At 41.0% G+C, this 19,583-nt stretch overlaps 1 protein-coding gene across 1 annotated transcript; it reads left to right on the top strand.

Annotated features, from left to right (window-relative positions):
- The first annotated feature begins 17,564 nt into the window (after positions 1-17,564).
- LOC133904541 (uncharacterized) lies at positions 17,565-19,031 on the top strand. Its single transcript, XM_062346033.1, has one exon. The coding sequence runs from the start codon at positions 17,822-17,824 to the stop codon at positions 18,818-18,820; it is 999 nt and encodes a 332-aa protein (XP_062202017.1). The 5' UTR covers positions 17,565-17,821; the 3' UTR covers positions 18,821-19,031.
- The last annotated feature ends 552 nt before the right edge of the window (positions 19,032-19,583 follow it).

The raw sequence follows: 19,583 nt of genomic DNA, 5'->3' as shown, positions 1-19,583 counted from the left end.
CCAATTGAAAGGACAATGATGTCGGTTAGAGGGAGGGTGAATAGGTGTTTTTACAAAAATTCCTCCCCTTTTACCTTTGGGCTAAACTTGCAGCAGATTATAAATTAATGGATTTTTCACAAGTGAAAAACCTAAATATGCTAGGCTCAACTAGTGCATAATCACCCTAAATAAGTGTGGAAATTACAATCCTAAGGTGACAACAATTATTCAATTCTAGCAAAAGATATGCAAGAAAACATTAATTGAAAAAGGCTAAAAACACTGTTTATGAGGCTGAAAACACTATTCTGTACAGTTCCAGAATCTCCGGACTGATCCGGATTCTCCGGGTTCTGTATAGAACTGGGCTTGAAATTGAATTTAAAGTACGGGTAAAGAGTTCTAGTTCAAACCAAGTGATATCGTGTATTCCAAGTGATCATTCCACGTAGATCCACGGAGAACCTACAATCAAATACTCACGAACAAGTAGATCGAGCAATATGAACAAATATTGAGCAAGAACTCAAAAGAAAGGGAACAGGAGAGGAGACACAAGATTTATTTCCCGAAGTTCGAATTCACCACCGTGAATCCTACATCTCTGTTGAGGAAGCTCCAATAAGTCAGGTCTCTTTCAACCACTTTCCTCTCCAAGCTCGGTCACACTTGAGCTTGACTTCCACTCTTGATTTCTTACTTTGAGGAGGCAAAATCGAAGCCTTTACAAACTTTCCCGCGGCTCACCACAAGTACGGGAGCTTGCCGGGCAACACCTAGCCAGCTAGGAGGCTTCACCTCCAAGAGTAACAAATGCTTCACAAACTTCTTGCCGATGAACTCAAGTGCTCAAGATTGGATTTAGCTCACTTGCACCCAATCTTCCAATCTCACAATCCAACTCACTTTTCTTCTCAAATCTCTCACTAAAATGGAGTGGGAAGGAGTTCTTTTGGCTCTAAGAAGTGTTCTTTTTCGTGCTTCAGCAGTCCCCAAAGGAGGGGGTTGAGAGGGTATAAATACCCACCTCCAAAAAACTAGCCGTTGGAGACTTTTCTGGCCTGACCCGGAGTATCCGGGGTAATCCGGAGTATCCGGGTCAACTGAAACAACCCAATCCGAGACTCTCTAGCGGAGCCTCACCCGGAGACTCTGGACAACCCGGAGTATCCGGCCCAACCCGGAATATCCGGGTTCAGCACAGCTGACCTCTGAAAAATGGCGATAACTTTTGATCCTGGAGTCCGATTTCGACGATTTTGGACTCTATGGAAAGTTTATTCAAAGGGCTACAAATTCCAAATGAATTCATGACCTAAAACATATAGGATCAAATTAGAAACACTCCAAAACACAATTCGGACACTTCCATACTTTCCGCTCCAGATTTCTAAAAAGAACTCTCACTATGGGTTTAGTTAGAAACTCTTGCGCACTAAGACACGACAATTAGCTTACGTTGAATCCCTCTTAATAGTGCAACATACCTATACTCAAATTCAAATATAAAACTCGTTTGAACCACTTTGAGCATTTGAAAACTTTCAAGTACCATTTCTTTCTTTCAAACCTTGAGGGTTGCCAACTTCCATACCTTCTTATGGATCATAACCCCAACTCACTCTTAAGCACAAAGCACATGGGTTAGTCCATAAAACCTAAATGACAACTTTTATATCTTAAGTTACTTGATCTCCACAAGTAACTTATTAGCCTTCATGCATATTGTCAATCTTCATATAATACCTAACCCCACTCATTCTTAAACACATAGCACACGGATTAGTCCATAAAACTCTATTAACAAGTCATACCTTTAGTTACTTGATCTCCACAAGTAACTTAGCATTCAAGCTTATTGTTAATCTTGTTGAGCTTCTTCTTCTTCTTATGAGCATCACTAAAATCTCAATGACTTTTTATGCAATTCTTTGGACTCATGGCATTTCTCAAAGAATCCATGCTTCATCATTTATGCATCTCCTATGGATGCACTTTCAGTTACCCCTTTGGTTGAGTCATAGGGGCTAGATGCACTTTCAGTTACCCCTTTGGTTGAGTCATAGGGCATGGCGGTCTCTCAGGATGGTGATTGCGAGGATGCACCAGATGTCCCCTGAAAAAGACCATCCACGTAAACCTGGTATTAGCAGGCATTTGCTCGATAACAGAAAAACTATCGATTACTGGAAGATTTTATTTTAATACCAGAGGACTTCTTTGCTTGCTCTTGAGAGGGTTTGGATCATACAGTGGATCAAACGGCAAGGACGATCTTTTTGGTCAGTGAGACCCCTTGTCTTCTTGAGTGACTGGTTCCTTCCTCTTGTCGCTAGCACCTGAAGGAGTGTCATCAAGATCAAGGACCTCATTTGTGAGGATATACTCTTGACGGAAGACTTGATCCTATGATAAAAAACAAGAAGTCAGATCTAGCAAACAACAAATAGCCCTGTTTTCCTACTTAATGAATCCCCACCTCCGGTCGAGGATTCGTAAGGGAGTAGGGCAAAATGTAACATTCTGGCGCTTTGTCATAGAAGAGTTTGTTCAGACAAACAGTAACTTCTTGCAAGGACAGAGCTAAAAAAGAAATAAGGAAAATCATTCGAATGAGCTCGACTGCAATAACAAATGCAGCAGAGTGCTAATTAACTTACATTTAGTCGCATCCCTGGAGCAATCTTTGACTCCATTGTCCTCCCAAGCCAAGTGTTCCCGCACCTTCAAGGGACTCAATCTTTGACTGATAAAATCTTTGGCTACATGCCACCTAGTTAGGCCACATTGCTTGAGCATGTCAATTCGATTGGCATAGTAGGAGGTGTGGCTGGTCTTGTGGTGTTTCTTCATCCAAGGTAGGATTTGATGGGGGAAAAGGCCTCTACAAATTAAGGGAACTCGATTGGATTAGGATTAGAGACATAAAACCAAAGTTTTTTCCAATCTCTCGACCAGGAGGAAATTAGGAGAACTATGATGTACGAATTCTTCTTTCCGTATCTCAGTTGGAAACCACATCCCCTAACACTTTTATTCTCCTTAAACCTTTTCATCCGGTAAAAGTACTGGAACATATTCAAACTTGGCTCGATGCTGAGGAAGGCTTTGCAAAGATGAACAAAAACTCTAAGCATGGTGATGGAGTTCGGGTTCAAGTGGTGAAGCTTGATTTGGTACCAATTGAGTACATTCAAGAAGAACTTGGAAGGAGGGGCGTTGAACCCACAACAGAAAAATGATTCAAAAACCACGAATTCGTGATCAATTTTGCAGGTTGGGAACTCTTCACCAGATGCAGGCCTCCATTCAACCAAATCGCGATGGGGAACTATTCCTTCAGCCTTGATTCTTGCATCAAGGAGGCCGACCATATCTCAGTCAGGAGCTCTGTCTCGTCAAACTGCTTGGGTGACGCATCGGCGAGCTTCACGTCAGACTCCTCCTCCTGTGAGGAGGGAGTGGGGGTCTTAAAAGGAGAACCGAAATCCATGGTTTCCCGGCGGCGATGAGTGTATGGGAGGAGAAATATGGAGGCTTTTGCAAGAAGGCTAGCGATAAGAGCAAGGAATAACTGCTACAGTTTCGGCTAGTACGGGTAAATAGCCCAAAAACTTACTGTCTTTTGGCAACCACTCACGTCTCTATGGTGCCTCGATTGGCGTGAAGGCGGAGTGATGACATCATGCAAATATCTGCACGCATTAAATGCGCCTATACCCATATGTTCAAATTTCGAAAGGTTTTTTAACTCTACTTAGAATCGGGTGTCGACTAATCAAGCTTTAGTCCTTTCTTGAGCTTTGAGTGCGGTTAACAGTAGGATGCTCGACCCAATTGTGTTTTCACTCGATTCTTGGAATAGGATCCATTCTTACTCGATTCTCTTGACTGCAAGCCTGAACCATCTTACTCAACCAGGCTTAGACTTGATGGTACTCGAGTGGAAAATTGCATAAACCCTTCCTCCCAAGCAGAGTTAGGGGTTGTCGAATATCTAACTATGGGGTATATACGCATAAAGAGTATACCATATACGGATAATTACGTCGTGTGCATGCTTAATAACTCCGTATATTATGAAATCGAATTTGCAGTACCTGATACTTCTAGAGATCCAGAAGGCACATACTAAGAAGGTCTCGATTGGTTAGCCAACTAGAGAACAACTAGTATCTCAGCCGGATTTATCAGATCTTTCTTGGTGGATAAGATGAAGGACTCACTATCGACTACGACGAGATAGGAAGCAATATAAGGCCCCTATATAAGATGGGGACCTAGACTCCCGAAGGGAGACTCTATTTTTCGGAGAAACTCAACTCATCTGCGATTCGACACAAGCGCTAGGGCCACAGGAGATACTCGATGACTTCGTCATTAGTCTAGTTTAGATCTCATATACTCCTTGTAACAGATCTAGACACATTGCATGTACTCGAGTGAATACATATACATCATCAATCACACAGAACGTAGGATATTACTCCAATCGAGGATCAAACCTATATACATCGTATGTGCTTCGTCTCTTATTCGATTCCTGGATCACAACGACAATCCCGTTATTCTTACAGATATATTGTCAGAGAAAACCCTCGACAACTTCCCACTCATTCGCTAATGGATAGATCAGTTCGGCTCTTAGTTCTTTTGCTTTTTTCTTCTTTCTTTGCTTGTTTGTTTCCTTCCTTTCTTATTCTTTGTACCTTATTATTTTTATTAATTTTTAATCTATAGGGTGTAGCCGGGTACACACTCTATTGAAGACAATCGAGTGGTGATAATGCCAATGTTTCCATAGTATCTGATTACACCCTTGTTTGTTTTACATGGTCATCTGAACTACTGAACTAAATCTTCAAACCTTAATCACGGGTAGCTCATTAGCCAGTGCCCTTGAGTAACTGTTTACGAGCGGGTAGCCGGGCACACACTCTGTCGAAGACAATTGAGTGGTGTAGTATGGCGATTGCCAAGTCATACTGTAGAGATGTGGAGGCACATTTCAATCTGCATGCAGGCTGTATGATTGGAGTGGAGTTTCTCTGCAGAAATAAACTACTAAGGATTACTGAATTTTCAAATCTATTCAATCCTTGGTCAATATGGGTTGTAAAAATTTCAAGAACGCCCTGCACCAGGAACAATTTTACGGCCACATACAATCACAGATGCCCCTGCAGAAAAAGCTGTATGGACCACAAACACAGCATGCCGTTTGTTGTGATACCTAATCAATAACTCACCTGGCATTCTAATCTAGCTATCATTTTTTTTTCCTGAAAGTTCTCGCGTCTGCACTTGTGTTTTGGTCATGAAGTGACATTAATTGTTGTTCCTTGGACAATTAGAATAATAACCATTTTGGATCTGAATTTAGAGTTATGTATTAACTTCCAAATTTCCCAAGACAATATTTAATTGTATATTCAGCAAGACAATTTACTGCAGTGCCATATGATGGTAATTGGACTGCCTGGTTCTATTTCATGCATGTGTTGTTGCTTGTGGCTATGACCCGTGTATTTCAATTTTCAACCAGTTAACAATGCAGCTTTCTTGTAGCACATATATCTCAATAGCATTATGAAATTTTCTTTCTTAATGGAATAAACAGTTACTTATTCTATATGTTTCTGCAACCGGGATCCAAATAACAAGAAGATAATCGTCTGTGACGAGAAACCGAAGAAGATATTTGTTGGACGTGACCATGTTGGATTTCTTGAAATCTCTGGGCTGCTCAGTCCCCACTTTCAGAAATGACAGGGTTTATGTAGATCATGCTTTTTTGCACTAGCACTGATTGTTGTGTCAGTATATTTAGCTGAACCTGGTTTTAATGCTGGTTTATAATGGAAATGACTTTTTTTAGTTCAATGGAAATGTGTTCTGTGATGACACACCTTCATCTAGTATTTCCAGTAAATGGTTTCCTGGCTTTTGGCTCTTCATTAATTATTTGTCCTTGATTATTTATGCTTCCATCCTATGCGCCTAGTATCTTAGACCTGGGTGGTGGATCGTCACATTGTTAAAGATTATTTGCCTAATTAGCCACTGATCTCTTAACCTAATACACTAAACACCAATTAACATTAAGCAACGGAAGTAATTAACCTTGATTTGGAGAAGCCATGACGGGTTAGTGAAGAGCAATGACAAAGTACGGTCTCTGGCATTGATGTTGATCGCGCCAGTGTCGTAGTAGATCATCCGGAATTGCCCGGCAATGGTCAGCGGTCTTTGACCACCTTAGCGTTACTGTTTTGATCGGGATATGTTAGGGGAGTAATGAGCACGGGCAAACAGCTGAAACTCAGGCTGTCGGCTCCCTTTTAATGTAGCATTAGTGGGTAGGACCGCAACCAACCGATTTGGTTAGGCCACCAATCATGGCACATGCACAGGGGTTATCAGTTCCCTTGAAATTGATCTGGTCAAGGCGATTAGCCTTATGAGATCATAACTAATATTCTCTGACTTGATCAAATGGCTAACATCATTAGTTCATACTCAACAAAATAGCACACTAAGATAATGCAATCACAATAGCTATAAAAAACGTCACTGGACCTCATAATCTATAGTATACAATTTCATCTTGATATGGATCTACTTATGCCTTAGGAGTTGGTTTTATTGCTTATGGTCCTTTACTCCCAGGATCATGAAATTGAGATCTTAAAATAATAATCTTAGAATTATAGTCTATCAGTTAAACCCATGCCAACAACATGTTCTTTAAATATATTAGGTGGTAAGCCTTTAGTTAGTGGATCAGAAAGCATGAGCTTTGTACTTATATGCTCGACCCCAATGGTTCGATCCTAGATTAATTCTATCTTTCACGACATGATACTTGATGACAATATGTTTGATAGCACCACTTGACTTGTTGTTACTCGAAAAGAAAATAATGGCTTTGTTATCACAGTATATCTTGAGCGGCTTAGTTATGCTATCAACCACTCTTAGTCCCAGGATAAAATTATTAAGCCATACAGCCTGCCTGGTAGCCTCATAATATGCCACAAACTCATATTGCATCGTAGAAGATGCAGTAAGAGATTGTTTAGACATCTTTCAAGAAATGAATCCTCCCACGAGGGTGAAAATATATCCTGAAGTTAACTTCTTTATGTATATGTACCCCGCAAAGTCCACATCTGAATAACCCTTAACATTAAGATTATCAGACTTCTTATATGCGAGCATGAAGTTCTTAGTGCCTTGCAAATAACGCAAGATCTTCTTGACAACTTTTCAGTGCTCTAATCCTTAATGTGACTGATATCTACGTAGCATCCCTGTTATATAAGCTAAGTCAGGGCGTGTGCAAACCTGAGCATAGAGAATGCTCCCGGCTGTTGTAGCATAAGGAATCGTCTTCATTTGATCAATTTCTAATTGATTCCTTGGGATTGAAATGAACTAAACTTATCTTCTTTAACAATAGGAGTAGGTGATGTAGAACAATTATGCATATTATACCTTTTGATCACTCTGTCAATATAAGCCCTCTCGGATAGACTTAATACCCTTTTGGACATATCTCGGTAAATCTCAATGCCCAAAACGTAAGAGGCCTAACCAAGATCCTTCATATTGAAGTTGGATGATAGAAATCTCATGGTCTCATACATCATATCCTTATCACTGCTGACCAATAAAATATCATCCACATAAAGTACCAGGACAATAAATTTACTCCCCTTAACTTTAATATAAATGCAATTATCCACTTTATTTTCTTTGAAGCCGAATTTTCTTATGTCTTCATTGAATTTAAGGTACCATTGCTTAGACGTCTGCTTTAACCCGTATATGGATTTTCTAAGCCTACATCCCATGTGTTCCTTGCATTCCATGACAAAACCTTCCGGTTGAGTCATATACACATTCTCATGCAAGTCACCATTAAGGAATACAATTTTAACATCTATCTGATGTAGCTCCAAATCGTAATGAGCAACAAGCGCCATAATAATTCTTAATTAATCTTTTTTGAGACAGGAGAGAAAGTATCATTATAATTGATCCCCTCTCTTAGAATCATGCTTAGTTTTGTAGACCTAATTACAACCTACTGTTTTGACTCGTCAAGAATTTCTAATAAATCCCATACCTTATTAAAACTCATTGACTCCATCTCATCCTTCATGGCATCACCCCATTTGGACGAATACTCGCTCATCATGACCTCTTTAAATGAGGTAGGATTATCTGCCTTCCCTATGCTATTTGTGCTTTCATTCATGTACATGACATAGTCATTTGGAAGAGCATGCTTTCTTTCTCATTGTGATCTTCTTAAGGGTTCATTAATGATCGCAAAAAGCTTGTTTATGTGACGCTAATCATTAGGTGTTGCACTACTGATTCTAGAATCCTCTTCTTGAGGCTGAACATTTGGAGGTGCAACAACATGAGGTGCAGGAACATTAGCCTCTCGGATAATCAGGATTGGAACATAAACCTGGTTCTCCTCAAAGCTCCCACTAATTTCAGCATTTTCTAATAACTTAGCATGTCTCATTTCTATAAACTTAGTGGTACGGTTTGAACAATAGAAGTGATGCCCCTTAGATCTTTCAGGGTGCCTAATAAAATGGCAGTTAACTATCTTAGAATCTAATTTTCCAATGTGTGAATTAAATACTTTAGCTTTAGCTAGACAACCCCACACACATAAATATCTTAAGCTCGATTTCATCATAGTCCATAATTCATAAGGTGTCTTCAACACTGATTTACCGGGGACCCAAGTAAGTATGGGAGCTGTTGTCTTTAATGCTTTCATCCATAAGTTATTTGACAAACTAGAGTTGTTAATCATGCTCCACACCATATCCATAAGAGTAAGATTATGCCTTTCGGCTACTCCATTTTGGTGATGTTCGCCAAGCATTGAGTAATGTGCAACTACACCATTTTTCAGAAGGTACAGTGTAGAAGGACCAGGGATCTAAACATAGGGAGCATGTCTACCATAGTACTCTCCTTTTTGGCCTAATCTCACTACCTTAATCTTTAAGTTATGTTCATTTTCTATTTCAGTCTTAAATATGTTAGCGAGTGATTCAAAACGGTCACAAATAGAAAAGATGAATCCGTAACAGGAGTAGTCATCAATAAATGTGATGAATGAGTCATATTCATCCACACTCAGAATAGGAAAAGGCCCACATATGTCAGTGTTGATCAATTCTAATAATCTCGTACCGCGGGTGGTTCCTTTCTTAATTTGTTTAACATATTTTCCCTTGATGCAATCAATATAGGAGCCTGAGTCAGAGAAGTCAAGGGAATGGATCATCTCTTCTTTAATGAGATGTTCCATTCTCCCATTCGAAATATGGCCTAATCGACAGTGCCACGATTTCAGTGAGGTCTCATTACATTTATTAACTTTGTTGCACACATTCAGGGCTTCAAATGAATGAAATAACTCAAATTTATAGAGCTTGTCTTGACAAAAACCAAAGCCAATATCATTATTGCCATATCTTATTATACATCTTTTGTTCCAAAAAGTAAATTCAAAATTATAATCATCCAAAAGAGAAACAAAAATGAGGTTCCTACTTAAGGTGGGAACAAAGAGTACATTATTCAAATGAAGGGTAGAGTCATTTTGCAGCACTAATGGAGGATCTCCTATTGCTTCGGCTTCAGTCTCCTTTCCATCAGCCACTCTAAGACTTTTCTCCCCCATTCGGAGTGTTCCCATGGAAAGGAATCCATGTAATGAATTACATACGTGCATAGTTGCACCAGAGTCAATCCACTAGGAATCAGAAGAAAAAAAATAGCAAAGAAGGATTTATGAATTATAGAAATTTCATTCTTACCCTTCTTAGCAAGCCATTCCTTAAACCCACTGCAGTTTCTCATCACATGTCCATTCTGTTTGTAGAAGCGACATTCTGGGTAATTAGGTGTTGTAGGTGTAGATGCTGCATGTGGCTTGGGCTTACTAGGCTCTGACTTGTCAAGCTTCGATGTACAGTGCAACTTCTTCTTAGCCTTAAATTCTCCCTTGAACTTCCTCTTCCTCGGGCTTGAGCTAATGTGATGTGCATAATCCTTCTTTTCAGCTTTAAGTCTTTCGTCCTCCTGAGCGCACATGACAATGACAATGAGCTTTCTCATGGTCCATTTCTCCTTCTAAGTATTATAGTTAATCTTAAAGGGTCCAAACTCAGAAGGAAGGGAAGTCATTATAAAGTGGACCAGAAAGCCCTCTGAGATCTCCATATCTATGCCCTTAAGTTTAGCGGCCATGTCATTCAACATCATGACATGTTCTCTCACACAGCTAATCCTATCATACTTGGTTATCAGTATCTTCATGATAAAAGTATTGGCATAAACCTTTGAGGAGCCTCTAAACGGCTCCTCTATTGAGACTAACTATGTCTATAGTAACGGTGCATTTTATTATCATGACAGACATTCTGTTAGAATGCTCCTATTTTTTCTTAGCTGTCTCATAGATCCTCTTTTGCTTAGCAAGGTCCATAGCATTAGAAGCAGGCTCAACATGAGTTATCTCTCGTAAAGCGTAATCGAGATCCATCACTCCAAGGACAATTAAGATTTACTCTTTCCAGGAGGGAAAGATAGTCCCGGTAAGCTACTCAATACCATTCAGATACCCAGAGATAGCTGAAGGATTCATTGCTAGATTATAATCATAGAATATAATCAGTAATCATATAAAAAGCGTCTAGCATGAAATTAACCCTATATTGGTCTAATGAATAACATGCTAATGACAATTCAAATTCACATAACCGTTGGGTAGAAATGAAAAGAACCAGAATTATTTAATTAAGCAGAAAATTAATTAATGATGCATAATTATAATAAACGTTTGATTAGAATATAACTATGCCCATTAAAAATTAAATTACACAAATCCTCAAAATTATATAAATCTCTAATAAAAACTTATTGTTGGTTCCATTTTAATTAGAGATAAATAATACTTAGAAAATTGAATTATCTCATAGTTACAACTCGCAATAGTAAATAAGTACATAAATTAATTAAAGACAGAAAAGAAAAGGAGAAAATGACCCTCAGAGTTAATATTCTTATGCGGCCCAAAATCACTAAGTCCAGCCCACTATGCATTCCCAGCCCATTTATGTGCACGTGGCAGTTAGATCTGATCAGACAGCTAGAATCGCTCAGCGACGTCCAACCAAAACCCTAAAGCACCCGAGCCAGCTCTGTTGCCCATCAAACCGAAAAAATCCATTACTATAAAAATTATTTTTTTAAACACTTAAAGTGTCTTTTCACAGACGGTTCATATGGTAAACCGGCTGAGCAAGTCTCTGCGGTTTCGGGCCGCTTGTGGAAACAAATTTTTACAGACGGTTGCTTATAACAACAGCCTCTGAAAATTGGATAATTACCACATGCGGTTCCTTATGTGAAACGTATGTATAAAAGGTTATTTTTAGAGGTGTTTCTTTATGTGAAGCACCTTTGAAAATAGGATAATTTTCACAGACGATTTCTTATGTGATCCATCCCTGATAATTATTGACAGTTTATCTAAAAAAATTATAATTTTTTCATACAAAGTCAGACGAGTACATACTTTATATTAAAATTGTATCCCTTTTACTATAATGCTGATGGGTTGGAACTCAACCAACTTGTGGAACCACCTGAGAGCCTGTCTCTGTTAATGGGTTTCCATAGACAATTCCTTAAGCGAACCGTCTCTGGTAATTGATCCTAGAATCGATGTTTTTTTTGGCCCGACCACACACCCCGTTGCAATTGTACACTAGAATCTATAACCTCTTAGCTCGTGCGATACGTCATTACCATCCTACCACAGAAGTACTAGTGATACTAATAGCATATACAATTCTTTTAATCTCTTCTATCTGAAACTCAACTAACTTATGGAATCGCCTGTAAAAACTCATTTATGTTAATAGAGAAAGCTGCCAGCTCTCCTTTTAATGTAACGCTGGTGGGTTAGAACTCAACTAACCTATTTGGTTAGGCCACCAATCATGACGGGTTATCAGTTCCCTTCGAAGTGGATCTGGTCAAGGCAGTTAGCCTTATGAGATCACAACTAACACACATTCGTCTGCTTGTTATATGCCTTTTAGCCTTTCTTAGTCTATGACAACCAGGGTCTACAGTAAGGAAAGGTATGATCCCTTGTCTTTGGCTTTCTAATGATTGCACTACTGAAATAGCCACGCTGATCTATGATTGTCTCGAAAACTGTTCATTTGGCATGACAGAGTATCAAAGATTTATCTGTAGAAGCCCCTCATTAAGCTCAAGCCCAAGAGAGAATGTCTTCCTTCATGTCGACGCCAACTGGTGCGTCGCATTCTGAAGTTGGTTGATATCTTTGACAATTTGGCGCAGGGCCCTCCTTGTTCACTACATTTTGAACCTGTGGATGGATGGCAACCCAGGCTTCCCATGCAGAATTATAGGACGTCCTTGAACAGATGGGCTGCTTCACATGCTCCAGGTTGTGGTTTCCAACAGATTCCATGGTACTGACATAAAAATCCTGCTTGGAGAGGGTGCAGAGGCTTGTCATTTGTTAAGGTAAGTGATCATTCTACTTTCCTACGTTCGTGCAAGGTAATTACCTAACAAAGAAAGCAAATTTTATAGGATCAGGTTCTATAAAAGACCTCCTCTATGATGACACGTGTTCCCTCCCCTTTCTCTTTTCTTCAGTCCAGCCGTTAAATCAGAGAATGTGTGGTGGGATCAGGGTCTCACGGAGATCTTTCGTAGGAAGGTCCTATAGAATTTTCTTCCCTCAACCAATCTTGTTGTCTTTGTCCTACCTATTATTCGTTTCATCAAAAATCAGCCATGAAATTTCTGTTTCGTCGCTTGATCTTTCCGTGGAATTGCTGGGAAACTTTCTATGCGACTTAGCCGTAGGATGGGCATCTAATTTTCGAAAACAGACGGCTTAGGTTGTTCTTCCATTCAATTACCGAATGTTGTGTGATGGTGAAATGTGAAGAACAAATAATTTGCACCTGGGTCTTGAACAATGTTCTCCCAAAGGTATTATGTCATGTACCAAAATGACACTTTTCTATCACATTAATACTCTCTCAGAGTCACAAAAGAGGTTTTTGGATATTGACACATTCACCAATACACTACTTTAACTACTAATACTAGTAGATGATATATGCAAAATATTCTAAAGTTGTAACATTTTGAAACTACTTTTCAAGACAAATTTCGCTATACTATTTTTAAAAGTTCAATTAAAATATTCAAAGAGGTACTTATGGTAAAAAATTAAACAGTTAACTGTATACAACCAAAACAACACTTCTGTGCGTCGGTGATCAGAGCACATGTCGTTCAGTTGTGGTCGCGTAGGGATTGAATGAAGTTGGTGTCATCTTTTCTGAGCGGATGGCCTCTGAGAACGACTGGTCACTGGTTTCTGGTTGAAGTCGTTATTTTTTTATCAAGCTCTTTTTAAATTGTCATCGAAATGCAACTGACAGCACTTTGTTTTTCTAATTGTTTGCAAAACGTGCTCATCTCACGTAGTTTTTTAGCCGACCTATTTAGCGTGTATTTTGAAGTCTTCTTGGACTCCTTGTGTTTTATGCCCATGAGAACCGAAGTCTATCTTACTAAAATTTGCCATTTCTGATCAGATTTTATTCCTGTTTGGTTCAATGCCAAAATTTTACGTGACACCTTATTTCATTTTTGGAGCCTAGCAAAAACTTGGGCAGCAAAGTTTTTTCTTGATTACAAGGAAGACTAGCATGTACACCACACTAATGCCACACGCAAGTGTGTCCCCATAAGCTATAACACACCTAAAGAGTCATGTTCCCCAGAAGTGCTTCCCAACTTGAGTAAGCCAAAGTTAAAGAACAAGATTCAACCTTAGAAAAACTAGGTGGTTTTTATTAAAACAGCACGGACGCATTCACCGGATTCACCCGGCGTCTAAAAGGGGTGTTTAAATAGTTGAAGGGAAGCATTTTAATGAGTTCTTCACATCCGTGATCTTCGCCATCTAAGCTACGGATCAGAAGTCAAATTTTCACCTACTCTGAGCTTTGATCGGCTAACGGTCTATCTTTATAATATTCAGGTTATATTGCTCATAATGTTCGGGGTATTACAACGGACGTTTTCTTTTTGGGAGGACGTATCTTGAGGTGCATTTGTACGTTTGCCGACGTGATTTAGTCGCGAGGTGTTCAAACTCATTAACAAGAACAGCTCGCCAATCCGTAAGGAAGTACCAGAGCAAGACAATGTGCAATCTAGGTGGTTACAAAATGCAATGATGAATGTACGTTAGTACATTACCGATGAAGAACTCCGAAGCAGTGGTGGATTCAGGATTATAGGTAAAGGTGGTTCAACTTAACGTAATTTAACATCCTAATATAATTAAGTTTGAAATTTGCTTTAAAAAACTTACACATTTACATGGGTCTTAGGCTGGTGCAAATTTTTAGATGGTTCATGGCCCATGCCACCTAGCTGGATCCGCCACTGCTTCGAAGCTATTGGCTATTGATTTTACAGAAGAGTGGTTAGACTTTTTCGCTCTCTTTGATTCCGTTATATAAACGCAGCGTGTCTAGTTTTATCATGTATTTCGAATATTTTTTAATGAGTGTTTATCGTTTCTGTTTTACTAGTAAAATATGTGAGAAGTTTCTGTATTTAGAAAAGTTGAAAATTAGATGAAATGGTGAGGATCCAGGACAAATAAGATTATAAGAAACAGGAGTTGGTGCGAACACAATAACGTCTTTTTGGTTACATGTAGATATTTTTAGGTTAATTTTGAAGATTTTTCTATGCGGTAGGGATTTCCATTTTTTCCAGTTGTTTTCATTCTTGGTTGACACTTTTTAAATTTTGTAGGGCTTCTTTGCTAATACTTGATATGGCACTAGTAGCGTGGCCTTAAGCCGTTCCTGGTTTTGTTAAAGTAAAGTCGACATATGAAAACTCAATATTTCAATTTTGATTAAATTTCAAACTAATCAACCACTTTTTTTACAGTAAAGTTGAACTCTCATAGCAGCGCTACATTTTTAGTTTATAAAACTTCCCTTAAAGTTTATATTTGCTCCTTTGTGCATCAGATCAGGTACCGAATCAGTGTTCAGTGTGGTTGAGTGGACTGGGAAAATGCACCTACTTACACTGGCCAGGGAACTACCCAATCTTCTGTCTGAAAAAAAAAAACAGAAGCTACCCAATGCATAGATTTATGTTGCTGTGCTTGGAACCCACTCCAACATTTTTTCTTCCTTTTTGGAACACTCCCATTTCTTTTTAGAGGACTAATTATCTTTTTTTTTTCTGCTTAGCTTATCATATAGTTTTTGTATAAGAGTACTCTTCATATAATTTCAGAGCACAGCGTCTCGTGGATATCAAAAGGCCGAAGTCATCAAAAGCCTTGAAATAATGTGAGGGGCCTATACAAGGAAATAGGAAAAAAGAATAGAAAACTAATTAAAAATCATCCTTTTTTCTCTATCCAAGCATGGATTGTCGGAGTTGTTGATTTAGCAGGTAGGCGATACCAGGATTCCCCATTCCTATGTGGATCGAAATTCTGACTTCAGCACGATGAAGTTATAGATAAACAGTGAAATGTGGGAGGACAAACAGTATCATGATTGTAACCACTGTAGCACTAGTACTGTAATGGTACTGTAACATCAGATCTAATTCGTCCACATCAAATCCAACGGTTCACATTAATTTAAAGTCGTCTGACTTCACCAACTATTCACTGTTGGTGAAGTCAGGGGATCCCATTTCCATGTACATGGGTAGGAGTTTGGCTCAGGTGCAGGGTGCCCTGCACATAGCTACGTCTAGGTCCAATCCCCTTGCCACGTGTTATGCCAATTAAAAGTAGGAGTAAGTCGGAGCAATTACCTCTAGGCCTGTTTGGATGCCAAGAATTTGAAAAATTGGATTTCGTTTCCATTTCTAGATGAATCAAACTCAGCAGAAATTGGATTCAAATTTTAATATTCCTGTTTGGGTACCATCTGGAATGATAAGAAGAAACAAATCCCCAAGTCTCTTACGACAGAAGAGAAGCAATCAGACCTAAAATTTCTCCTTTCAAATCCAATTAGACTACAGATCTAGATAAACATGAGCCAAATCGAATGATTTGGATTGTAACGAACCAGATTGAGGAGAAGAAAGATAGGACCCTGCATGGTGTGCTGCACTTACCAACGCGGATGAGATCTCGTAGCGTACGACGGGGAGGTCTCCAACGAGGAGCGGCTTGGGCGCGTGTGCAACGTGCAGCAGAGCTCAACCACGAAATCGATCGTGATAGGGAGGGAGGTGCCATGGCCGTGGATGACCATGGCAGCGGAGTCGCCGACGAAGCACGAGGTCGCCGAAGGAGGGGAAGAGCTCACCTCGTCAGCGGTGAGGGCCTATGCCTTCAAAGGTAGGACGCCGTGGAGCTCCTCCACAAGAAGGTCAGGGGCAAGACGGAGTAATCAGATGGCAAAATGAGCCAAAAACAAGTTTTGCTGCTGGATTGATGTAATGAAACACTGAAGGTATCGTAACTTTTGAACCTTGTGACTGCATTAGTGATTGGTCAAACATCTAGAGGGAAACTGATTTGATGGAAAAGCAACTGAATGAACAATCAGCACAATGAACACAGTGAATAACATCTCAAAAATTGACTTATAAATATTGGATTAATTATTTTGCACCAGCGAACTCCCAATCTTCATGTGGGGAAACGAACGGGATAGAAAAGGAGAGCGCGAGCTTTTGGGAAGAATGGCTACCTTCTGTATCACTTAATGAATCACCATAATTCCTGATAATTAATCATGAGTTAACTGCATGTGTTAATAGGACACGTGGTAGGGGGTGATTGGCCCTGCACGTAGCTATGTGCAGGGCGCGCCCTGCTCCTGAGCCAAACTCCATGGGTAGTGAATAACATGGGTGGCAATGACGAGTTCCCAATTTACGCCTCATTGCCAATAACGATGGCACGGTTATAAATATTGTCGGTAATCGCCTGTTTATTGCGGTTTTTGAACGATTCGATCCGCACCATTTTTATAAACCGAGTGGTTACTAAATAAATTTAAATTTAAAATTGAATTTTTTAAAAAAAAAATTGACAAAATTCGACCGGTTTTTACCGAATTCCACCGGATACTGTGTGGTTACTGTGGTAACCGCGGTTACCGCCGGGGACCGGTAACCGTTTGCAAAACGGTAACTAAAATCCTGAATGGTGGTGAAGCAATGGCAGTGGCTATTGGTTAGGTTGAGTGGTTGGGGAGGGGATTTCTCTCCTGCCGACTATAGCTAAGTAATGGTGGCACGAATATAGAAATTTTTTGATGTAGCTAGGTGAATAAAACCATAAATATTATGGTGGGTTTGAAGTGAGGGTATAAATGGTTCATCTATAATCGTGAATAGAGAAAATACCACATCCCACCAACACGTAAATGGAGAAAAAAATAATGCATGGTTCCACCCTTTCCACTCACAAGTCACGAAGCCACATTCAAACACCCAAACCACGCACACCGCTCCAAAACACCTCCAAAAACACTCCACAATCACAAACCCAAACCAATCTCAAGTTCTACAACAAAAACTCATAGCAACCCAACACCATATATAAAGATCAAGAGCAAGATCAAAGCACACTAGCTAACGTCACAAATCCAGTGATAGATATACACACACGCATCGATACAAAAGGAGCAAGCGCCTGGGGCAAGGAGACGAGGAGGAAAGCGCGGCAATGGGCAGCGCCGGCAAGATCACGAGAACGGCGCTACACGCCTTCTTCCGGCACTACCACCCGGCGGCTTCCGCGGCGTCGCTCCTCGCGCTGCCCTTCTCCGCCGCCGAGCTCCTCTCGCGCTCGCACCCGGCACTGGTCGGGCCGTCCCATCTCCTGTCGCGGCGCCTCCGACGGGTCCTCGCCGCCGCAGGCTTCCCGCCGGCGTCCCAGATCCTCTTGCTCCTCAGCCACCGCCTGTCCCAGCGCGCGTGCGCCTTCCTCGCCACCCTGCCGTTCTCGCTCTCGTTCCTGCTCCTCGCCAAGGCCTGCGCCGTGCATTGCTGCTCGATGCCATTGCAGCGGCGGCAGCGGCAGCGGCGTGCGCCTGCGGGGATTGTCATTCGAGAGGTGCTGCGGTCGTCGTACCCGGCGATGGCGCGGACGCAGCTCGTGAACTGCCTTGCGCTGCTGCTCGCCAACGCGGTCGTGTTCGCCGCGCTGCTCGCCGCGTTCAACGCCGCGGAGGCGCTGCAGATGCTGGGCCCCGGATCCGGCTCCGGCTCCGACGGCGTCAGTGGCAGGGCCGTGCTCGCGCTCTCGGCTGCCGGCGTGATCGTCTACTCTGTGGCGCTCGCCAACGCCGCCGCGGTGTGCAACCTGGCCACGGTCGTCGCGGCCGCTGAGGGCCGGGGCGGCGCCAGCGCCATACTCAAGGCGCTCCTGATGCTGCTCCGGGCCGGCAACGCCGCCACTGCCGTCGCCGCGTCCCTGCCGGCCAGCCTCGCCGCCGCCGCCGTCGAGGCGCTGTTTCAGCTCAGGGTGATGCGGCCGTACACGACCACGGGCAAGGTGACCGCGGCGATGGTCTTCGAGGGGCTTCTCGTCGCCTACATCCACGCCATGATTTGTGTCCTTGACACTGTCGTCACCAGCATGGTCTACCAGACCTGCAAGGTCAGCCATTCTTGTGACCTCTTGGAGCTGGAGCTGGAAAGCAAGGAGGACTTGAGAGTCTGAAAAAAATTTCCCGCAATTTTAATTGCTAGAGCGTAGAGCGCAGACATCTCATGATGGTGATGCTCATCGATAAATTCTCGATTTTTTTGTCCCTTTTTTATCTTTATAAGGGTTAATTGCTGGTTCTGGGGACAAAGATGCTGTTAATTAGTCTTAGAAGTGCATCAGGTCCATCAGACTGCTAAGCGGGCCAATTTGTAAATAATTGGAACAGAAGGGTCTATAAGATTTTTTTTCTTGTATGAATAATGTATAACTTAGCTTGCTTTATATAGTATATATACTTGCTAAGTACAACATTATGTTCTATATTGAGATTGTCTTGTTGTTTTCTTATGCTCTTCAGATACTTGAAGTGGTATTTCACAAGAAGTCAATGTTTATAGGGGTGAAACAATTTGCAGGTAAGCAGGCTTTTCATCATAAATTATCAGGTACATAGTATTCTAAAAATCATGCAGCATTTCGGCATTTAATATGTACATAATTTTAGCCACTCCAGTGACCGCAGCTGAATCATCTGAAGGACAAGATCCACATTCTGACATGTCACCTAAAGTTGCCAGCAATTTGGGTCAGTTGTTTAGATCCTGAGCCCACCATTTCAAGTGCTTCTTTCCTTGATTCCAAAGCAAAGCAACAGAAGAGCATGCTTCTATATACATGTCCAGATCATCTTGGAGAAGTCACCAGTCTGGTAGTGAGTGAGTGGTGAAAAAAAATTCAGTGATTTCTACCAGCTTTTGGTTTACCTTTATTCATA

Source organism: Phragmites australis, chromosome 22 (genome assembly GCF_958298935.1).
Source record: "Phragmites australis chromosome 22, lpPhrAust1.1, whole genome shotgun sequence".
Classification (NCBI taxonomy): domain Eukaryota; kingdom Viridiplantae; phylum Streptophyta; class Magnoliopsida; order Poales; family Poaceae; genus Phragmites; species Phragmites australis.
The sequence above is the reverse complement of the archived record's forward strand: the minus strand, read 5'-3'. Positions and strand labels throughout refer to the sequence as shown.